At 39.8% G+C, this 9,840-nt stretch overlaps 1 protein-coding gene across 2 annotated transcripts; it reads left to right on the top strand.

Moving 5' to 3' along the window:
• The first annotated feature begins 468 nt into the window (after window positions 1-468).
• LOC103638180 (DExH-box ATP-dependent RNA helicase DExH9) lies at window positions 469-9,218 on the top strand. 2 transcript variants are annotated; one of them, XM_008661161.4, is made up of 14 exons: window positions 469-926; window positions 1,431-1,631; window positions 1,713-1,931; window positions 2,071-2,409; window positions 2,522-2,626; window positions 3,015-3,125; window positions 3,858-4,108; window positions 4,466-4,589; window positions 5,256-5,532; window positions 6,412-6,557; window positions 6,659-6,808; window positions 6,881-7,113; window positions 8,104-8,368; window positions 8,466-9,161. In XM_008661161.4, exons 1-14 carry the CDS (start codon window positions 624-626, stop codon window positions 8,742-8,744), a joined length of 3,003 nt encoding a protein of 1,000 aa, XP_008659383.1. In that variant the 5' UTR covers window positions 469-623; the 3' UTR covers window positions 8,745-9,161. The 2 variants fall into 2 exon arrangements, 1 of the variants encoding a protein (XP_008659383.1); XR_004852588.1 differs by having other exon boundaries at window positions 490-926; window positions 6,881-7,223; window positions 8,466-9,218.
• Window positions 9,219-9,840: the final 622 nt, after the last annotated feature.

The raw sequence follows: 9,840 nt of genomic DNA, 5'->3' as shown, positions 1-9,840 counted from the left end.
AGAGAAATTGAGGTAAGTGTTTTTCGATATAAACTCACACGTGATTTTGCAACGTCTGATATACATTTGTCTGATATACATTTGCATGGTAGAGCGCCCGATAGGGCGCCTTTTTTCTAGTCTACTTAGTGATCTAAGGTAATATAACTGATCCAGAAATAATGATGCCACAATAATGTGAATGATCCAAAAATTAATATGAATGATTTTAAATAAAGAGAGTAGCCATAGTTGATCTAAGTAATCTCAGGTAATGCACAACGAGTGACTAGAACCGATATGAATAATCTAGAGATGATCTTAGTGATCCATAAATAAACTAATTGATCGAGTAACTCAGATATTTCAGAAATAATCTAGCAGATTTATAACATTTAGGACTAGTTTATGAACCTTAATTTTTCAAAGAATTTCTATTTTCTCATGAGAAATTGTGAAATTGTGGTTCCAAACTAAAGATTTACGAACGGTCTCATCCCGTCGAATCTCGTCGCTGCACCAAACACCCACACGGGGGTACCGGGTACGGGACATCCCGGCCCTTCCTTTCCTTCTCGCGCGCGACCAAATAACTCCTCACTAAAACCCTAGGGCTCCCGGCCGCCACTGCCTACGCCGTCGCCATGGAGACCCTCAAGCGCAAGGCCGTGGACAGCCCCGGAGACGCCTACCAGGCCTCTTCTCTCAAGCCGCCGCTCGCCGCCGCCGCCGTGGAGCCTCGCGCTCCGACCACCCTCGCGGCCGCCGAACCAGTCGCTTGCGTGCACGACGTCTCCTACCCCGAGGGCTACGACCCATCCGCCTCTACGTCCCGCGCCATTGCCGGCGGAGCTGATGCCTCTGAGCCAGCAAAGAAGTTTCCTTTCCAGCTCGACCCCTTCCAGGCCGAGGCCATACGCTGCCTCGACAATGGTGAATCCGTCATGGTACCATGTCGGCTCCATTTATATCTCTCTCAGCGCGTTTCATTTGGCCACCCAGCTCGGTACATGTGTCAAATTAGTATCTTTTTTTAGTTCAAATGCCCCCTGAATTGGATTAGGTAGCATAGCAACCTCCTCAAATTTGGTTCACTCAACGCAAGGATGCCATTTTAGCCTCTTAGGTTTAACCTTTTCAAATACCTATATCATTTTCACCGCGTAGAACGTGCCTCTCATCGTGCTGCTGTTGGTCCATCTATTGCTGATGGCCGATTAGCACCCATGGTTGCTGAATGCTGATAGTAAATTCAGTAATTTATAGTCCCCCCTATTGTATGAGCTGTATGGTATCAGGCCACACCTCATGGTCCAACTAATTTCTTGCTAAACCGTCTTGCTTTGTGCTTCTGTATGTACAGTCAAACCAGTCATTCTTTCATGATTTCATCAGCTAAGTTGTTTGTCACTTATAGAATCTTTCTCTACTTTCCTTTTGGGGTTTTCTAGGTTTCAGCTCATACGTCAGCGGGAAAGACAGTAGTCGCGTTGTATGCAATAGCGATGTCTTTGCGCAACCAACAGCGGGTCATTTATACATCTCCAATCAAGGCACTGAGCAACCAAAAGTACAGGGAGTTCAAAGAAGAGTTCTCTGATGTTGGTCTCATGACTGGGGATGTCACAATTGAGCCGAATGCCTCCTGTCTGGTACTGCCTTCTGCCCTCACCACTCTTTCAATTGCTTGTACATTTATGCTTGGAACTTAAAACCATTCCCTGACAATGCAGGTCATGACCACAGAAATTTGGCGGAGCATGCAATACAAGGGATCTGAGGTCATGAGGGAAGTTGCCTGGGTTATATTTGATGAGGTGCATTACATGCGGGATAGAGAGAGAGGAGTGGTTTGGGAGGAGAGTATAGTGATGGCTCCCAAGAATTCACGCTTTGTCTTCCTCTCGGCAACTGTACCTAATGCCAAGGAGTTCGCTGATTGGGTAGCTAAGGTCTGTTCCCAAGTGTGCCTATTTGTCTCCATGTTTCTGTTGCCATGATTTTGGATTTGAACTCATGTATTTGTTAAAAGGCGTCTATAGACATGGTCAAGCATTCACACATGCTTTAAGAACATATGCTATTTTTCAGGTACATAAGCAACCCTGTCATATAGTATACACCGACTATAGACCTACACCTCTTCAGCACTATGTATTTCCTTCTGGAGGGGACGGATTATACCTTGTAGTGGATGAGAAGGGCAAGTTCAGAGAGGACAGTTTTCAGAAAGCATTGAACGCCCTTGTCCCTGCTAGCGACAGTGCCAAGAAGAAGGAAAATGGGAAGCGGCAGAAATTTACCATGGCAGGTACATCTAGTGAGGAAAGTGACATATTCAAGATGGTGAAGATGATAATTCAGCGCCAATATGATCCTGTAATACTTTTTAGCTTTAGCAAAAGGGAATGCGAATTTCTTGCTATGCAGGTATGCTTTTTTGTAGATTATTATTCAATTTAGAGAACCAGAAAATTATGTGGTCTGGAGGAAGAAATCGAGTTGGTTCAGTTGATTTTGACTATCTTCCATTGGGTGATAGATGGCTAAGATGGACTTGAATGAGGATGATGAGAAGGCAAACATCGAAACAATTTTTTGGAGTGCTATGGATATGCTTTCTGATGATGACAAAAAGCTTCCTCAGGTGAGTCCTCATTTCTGTTTCAGGTTTTTTTTATCTCAAGCATCAAACACAATGGAATTTAACACTGTAAAGTGTAGACCTTAGTAACCAGGTTCCTGGATCGATGGGATCGAGGAACGGGAACATGGTACGTGGTACGCTACAAAAACTAGGATTTAACACTACTGGAACGAGATTGTTCCCACGTTCCCGGAACGAGGAACGTGGCCAAGTTCCCAGTTTCCGGTTACTAAGGTGTAGACATTACTATGAGACGGGAGTCTTATTTTTTAAGCTATCTACAGTGGTCTACGTTTCTATTTGTAATATATGAACCATTAGCAGTACTGGTAGGCAATGCTATGAATTGATAATTCATCTTAAAACTGAGCCAATGGAGCTGTCGCAGGTTTCAAACATGCTCCCCTTACTGAAACGCGGCATTGGCGTGCATCATTCTGGTCTGTTGCCTATTTTAAAGGAAGTCATTGAGATACTCTTTCAGGAGGGCCTCATCAAGGTTAGCACATTTTATGGATCTCGTGGTGGCTCAAGTTTCTGTCATTTCTTAGCCTCAGAAGTAGCTTATTGCTAGTGGTATTTGAACACTCATATGGCTACTTTTTACTGGAGCAATGATAGTAAGACATAGATGTTCATAACTTCTTATATACATTTTGCACTTTTACATCAATCAAGAATTTCATGCATCAAAAGGTTAGGCTCTATTGCTTGATTCTTGGTAATGAGTAGATTCTGCTTGTTGCTACTGTATTATACTATCTCCGTTCAGAATTATAAGGCATTTTGATTTTTCTTGATACATAGCTTTTACTATGCACTTAGATGCACATCATGTCTAGATACATAACGAAAGCAATGTATCTAGAAAAACCAAAACATCTTATAATTTGGAATGCTGGGAGTAGTTCCATATGAAGACACATATTCGTCGATATGAAACACGAAATGGATAGATACGATTCTAGGTGATTCTACGATTCTATGTTAATTGCACTTCTAAATTTAAATAGAGTGTAAGAGGGACGGATAGGTCTGAAATAACAGATTTTAACTAATGTCATGGACTATTTATACATTGAGAAATGCATTTAAGCGTCTATTATACATATTCTCCCTAATGATGCTGCGCTTCCACTGAGCATTTTAGATATGTTTTCTTTCTATCTCAAGACTATGCTGTGTGCTGTACCTTTTTATTTCTTGCTGAAATTAAAACATGGTGTTATAGTGTTTGTTTGCCACAGAAACATTCAGTATTGGTTTGAACATGCCTGCAAAGACTGTTGTGTTTACCAATGTGCGAAAATTTGACGGAGACCGATTCAGATGGTTGTCGAGTGGAGAGTACATCCAAATGAGTGGCCGTGCTGGTCGTCGAGGTATTGATCTGCGTGGTATCTGTATACTGATGGTAGACGAGAAAATGGAACCTTCAACTGCCAAAATGATGCTGAAAGGAAGTGCAGATAGTTTGAACAGGTCAGTACATGTCATCCTGGCTTTTATGGCTCATTTAAAACTAGAAGCTTTAACGTACTTAATACAATTTGGTTGAGTGGTCTGCATGAAAAAAAAATCTGGAACACAAGATTATGACTGGGATGGACAAATTCTTGCAGTGCAATGAAGTTCTTGGTTAATATTGTTCTTATAATCTGCGGATAATGCTAGCCGTTCGTGTTATGCCTGTTCATTGCACCCTGTAAATATTGAGTTAGCATACCAATGCTCAAATTCAGACTGCCCTCTGTTTCATTCTATGTTTATTATCGCTTTTAAGTGTGGAATTATGTTCTCTTCTGCTTGGGCTTACCCAACTACCTTTCTATTTGTTAGTGCCTTTCATCTGAGCTACAATATGCTGTTAAATCAAATGCGATCTGAGGATGGGGATCCAGAAAAGCTCCTCCGGCATTCATTTTATCAATTTCAGGCTGACCGTTCTCTTCCTGATCTTGAGGTCTGCTGACTTCACTTTTCTTTGAAATGGAGAAGTTTATTTATGCTCCTGCCTCCTAAGTGTTTTTGTGGTCATCCTACATACATAATGCCTCTATCCTTGACATCCATGAACCACATAATGTATTCATCTATTAACTTGTCACCCATTGAAACTTGTAATATCACACTGTTTCCTGTACCTGCTCCACAGTCCACACTTCATATGTTTCTGAGAACTTATTTTAATGGCCCTTTAGGTTGTTATTTAGCAAGTGTCTTAAGAGAATAATCACTGGGGGTGTAAAGTTGATTGTTATACTTTATATAAAGGCCCAAAACAGGCCATGCTTTCTCCAAAGTTTAAAATATTCCTTCCTTTCCCACTGTGATTTAGTTTTTCCTTATGTATGATGTTTCATGTTAAGAAAAAGAACATGAGAGCTCGAGCATTATTTAATACATTCCAGATTGCTTCAGAGATGTACCCATGCAGTAAGATCAGTTTTGGATCATTACAAGCCAGTATAATAATTTGTGCTGGTAGCCTGGTAGACTGAGTGTTGGCACCTACATTATTGCCTTTTGGTCACTGTATGGACTTTTGTAAAAAACACAGAAACCCCACCAAGGAAACCTAAATCATTTATTTAAACTTACAATAGCACTATGTTTGAATTTTGTGCAGAAGCAAATCAAGGAACTGGAATCAGAGAGAAATTCCATGGTAATTGAGGAAGCGGAGAGCTTGAAGGATTATTACGATCTCTTACAGCAGCACAGGAGTTTAAAGAAGGATGTCCATGATATTGTTCTCTCTCCCAAACATGTGCTGCCTTTCTTGCAACCTGGAAGGCTTGTCCGCATTGAATATAGTACAGATGAGCCAGCTAACTTTTCCATTGATGAAAATGTCACATGGGGAATTATAATTAACTTCGAAAAAGTGAAGTCACATGGTGAAGGTACATAAGTTAAAACAATAATCTCATTCCAATCTATTCCTCTAATGTGATTTTCTATTTTGTTTATATGTTCAGAGTACAGAACGATTTACTTACAACGTGTTTGGCAATGCATTCCATGACATGATTCATGTAGTTATGCATTTTGTGGTGGATTGGGAAGGGATTTCAGGCTTAAGCAGCAGTTATTCCTGCTCACTGTTGACTGCTATGTTTTTCTGATAATCTAGGTTCATTCATGGTTGTCCCATGATCTGCTCATGTCCATGAGTTTTGCCAATTGTGGCATGAGTTATAACCCTTGTCGGTTGGTCTGGGTGTCTAGCCTTGATGAATTGACTGGCAGCTGAATGCCTCTTCAGAGTTACACATAGGACTGAGAAACCATTCTGATCTCAAATGAGAGGGACTTCATTTATCCTGAAAAATATACAGATGTAGTTTACCTTTCTTGACAATCTGATCCAAATGAGTTTTATTTTGGTTTGTTCTACACTAACTATTCCTGTACCATAGCTTCATCAGCTCGAATTGCTGAATGCTTGGTGGTTTTTAACCTGTAACTTTATGTAAATTAGGCTGTCTTCGGTGGATCGTGTAAAATAGGGGACACATCACTATAGAAGACACTGTTTGACACTGTGCAGAGTGAAGTTTGAGATAGGGGATGAGATAGGGGAGCTGCTGGAGACAACCTTAGGACCTCTATTTTATGGAGTGGATGTTATGCATCTCCAATTGTCAACCACTTGCAGTTAGTACACCTGGTTTTAATTCCTGAAAGTCAGATTAGTAATGTTATTCATCTATGTCTTTAAAAGTCACCGCCGAGATGGAAAAGTAGCTGTTTCCTCAGCTTCTCTGGTTTTGTTCTTGCAGATAAGAGGCCTGAGGATTCTGATTACACGGTTGATGTCCTTACCAGATGTTCTGTAACTAAGGACAACAGTGGTAAGAAAACAATGAAGGTTGTTCCTCTGAAAGCGCGTGGAGAACCAGTTGTAGTTTCATTGTCACTTTCACAGGTTATTTATTGTGCACATTTCACTACTGCTGATCATTTTATCTCCTTGCTAAGCCGTCTGCTGTCCGTTTGCTAATAATGGGACCCAACTAAATAAAACAGATTGATGGACTAAGCAGCATACGGATGTACATACCTAAGGATCTTATACCTGTAGAAGTTCGAGAAAACACCTTGAGGAAAGTTGAAGAAGTCCTTTTAAGGTTTGCTAAAGATGGTGTGCCTCTATTGGATCCAGAAGAAGATATGAAAGTAAGAAAATGCTTAGGCATGTTGTCATATTTTCTCTGTTTATGTTTTTCTAATAAAACCTGTTCATTTTAGGTACAATCGAAATCATTTCGGAAAGCTACCAGACGAATAGAAGCTCTTGAGAGCTTGTTTGAGAAGCACGATATCCGTAACTCTCCACATATCCAGCAAAAGCTGAAAGTCTTTCATGCTAAGCAAGAACTATCAGCCAAAATAAAGTCCATAAAGAAAACAATGCGGTCTTCCACCGCTTTAGCTTTCAAGGATGAACTCAAGGCCCGGAAACGTGTTCTTCGCAGGCTGGGGTATTGCATTTTATTCTGACATAAATTGATTCTTTGCCAGGTTTTGCTGGTTTGGTACTTTTAAGATGAAGTGCCCTACTTACATATATAATCCCCGACCTGCTAAAAATGTAATATTTCCTCAGCAAAATTGCTGTCGTGAATGCAGATTTTTTTGGTATGTAGAAGCATATAATACATGAGCATCTGAAATTTAATATTATAAAATAGATATGTATGAATTTTGATTCTAATATTTTCTTGTGTAATTAAGAACATCATTATAAATAAGAATAAAATTTTGCATAAAAGTTTTAATATATTATTTGCTCTCTATAACAAAAAAGGTGAAAAAGTATATGTATCCGTATCCGAATTTTATATCTATCATTTGAAAACATATATGATAAATTTGAGGTTTATCTTTTATGAATCTTTATAAGTTTAAGGCTAAAAAGAAGAATATGAATTTGCATAGCTGATTCTATATCCTATTTATTCACAATCAAAGAAAAATGTCCGAAAAACTGGTATCTGAATAAGTATTCGTTTTCATCCCTACCCAAATTGTTTGGGACTTAAAAGACTTTGTCGTTGTTGTTGATCTAGCCCAACTAATTATGTACTATAAATATTAGTATTTTCTTGTATATATTTGGCCAAGGTTAAAAATGGTTGACTCCTCGAAAAGCGAGAACGACAACTATTTTGAGACAGGGAATATGCTATTTTGACCAAGTTAGAAGCATCTTCTACTGTCATGTCAAATTTGGTTTCATTTGAAATAAAATGGGATTTTTTTGTCTGTTCTGTATTAAGTTGTAAGAATCTCACTGTCAATTTGAAAGATATAATTTTATCATGTGTTCTTGTCTGTGTCCTCAACCAAATTTTCTGTGGAAAGATTTAGGTGCATATGCTTGATGTTGCTTCTGTAAGATACCATGCTGCAACTATCTTGTATATCAGATAATCCTACCAATTTGTCAAGAAGAGATATCTTTATTTCAGGTATGTTACGAGTGATGATGTTGTGGAAGTTAAGGGCAAAGTGGCGTGTGAGATAAGTTCAGCTGATGAGCTTACATTGACAGAGCTTATGTTTAGTGGTGCTCTGAAGGATGCTACAGTAGAGCAGGTGGTGGCACTGCTCTCTTGCTTTGTTTGGCAGGAGAAGCTCCAGGATGCTCCGAAGCCAAGAGAGGAGCTCGATTTGCTCTTCTACCAGCTGCAGGAGACAGCAAGAAGGGTTGCTAACCTTCAGCTTGAATGCAAGGTAGTTAGTGCTACCAAACCATCATAATGAAATTGCTGCCTCATGTGTGAATTGGATCATGATTGTATTTTCTCTCTCGTCTCTTCGGTGATGACAGATCCAGATCGATGTGGAAAGTTTTGTGAATTCTTTCCGACCCGACATAATGGAAGCGGTGTATTCATGGGCCAGAGGGTCGAAGTTCTACCAAATCATGGAGATGACCCAAGTGTTCGAAGGAAGCCTGATCAGGGCCATCAGGAGGCTGGAGGAGGTTCTGCAGCAGCTGATTCTGGCATCCAAGTCCATTGGGGAAACGGAGTTAGAAGCAAAACTCGAGGAGGCGGTCAACAAGATCAAGAGGGACATAGTGTTTGCAGCATCTTTATACTTGTAGTGTCTTGGATGTCTGGTTTTATGTCAGGGGCTAGGTCAAAAGCTCATAGGGATTTAAATTAATCTTAAATTGCTGTTCATGTTGAGTGTTGTTGGCATGATGAAGCTGTCTGATTTGCTGTTAGCGGTGACATGGCAGTGAAAGTTTTGTTAGGTTTCTTCACCGTGTAGGGTCTATTTGACATTCAAGAATTTTGTAGGAAGCAATACAATTCTGGCAGACCTCACATTAACAGCCTTAGCATGTACGATAGATAGCTATTTATCTCATCTGTCAGGAATAGCCCAGAGATACTGCGTGTTTGTGGAGTATAAGCAGTGTAAGTTAAGTGATCGTGCTTGTGTTTGTAAGTGCAGTTCAAAGCAAGTCGGCCGATGGAGATGTCCCTGGATGAAAACTTGTAGTATTTGTCTTGCACTCTTGCTTGTTTGAATGTTATTGGCCGGCTGATGGTCACGTGCATGCATGCGTGAATAATTCATCTCTGTGTATATGAGCGGCATGCATGGTCTAGTCGGTCAAAGTTTTACTACTTTGACTCAAAATCTTTTACAGAATTTGTACCTGGAGGGAGTACTTATTAGGGCTTGTTCGGTTAGCTCTCAATCCATGTGGATTGAGCGGGATTTGATGGGTTTGAATCCCAAACAGCTCAAACTTCTTCACAATTTTTTCCAATCCCATCCAATCCATGTGTATTGGGAATAACCGAACAAGCCCTTAGACGGATCTATGCATTGAAGATCTATTTAATGGTTGCGTCATCCAGTTTTGGATAAAGTCGTCTTAGAATCAAAGCTCTTTTTTTTCCTGTCCTAAAAATATATGTTTCAGTTCTAAAAATGTATGTTTTTGGTTCTGAAAAGTATGGTGATCATATGTTTTTTTTGGTTCAGGAAAGTATGGTGATTACAGTTCTGAAAATTATTGGCTAAAGTATAGTGGTTACAGGATTGTTTCAGTTTTGGATATAACATTATCAGGAATTTTACTGTCTCCATAGCCTCCTCAAATAAAACTGTAAAATACTAAGGTCTTTCAGCTTTCTGAGCCATGAAATTATTATTTTTCTAACTGAATTGCTTATTGTGCAGGT

This window comes from Zea mays, chromosome 9, assembly GCF_902167145.1.
Source record: "Zea mays cultivar B73 chromosome 9, Zm-B73-REFERENCE-NAM-5.0, whole genome shotgun sequence".
NCBI lineage: Eukaryota > Viridiplantae > Streptophyta > Magnoliopsida > Poales > Poaceae > Zea > Zea mays.
The sequence above is the reverse complement of the archived record's forward strand: the minus strand, read 5'-3'. Positions and strand labels throughout refer to the sequence as shown.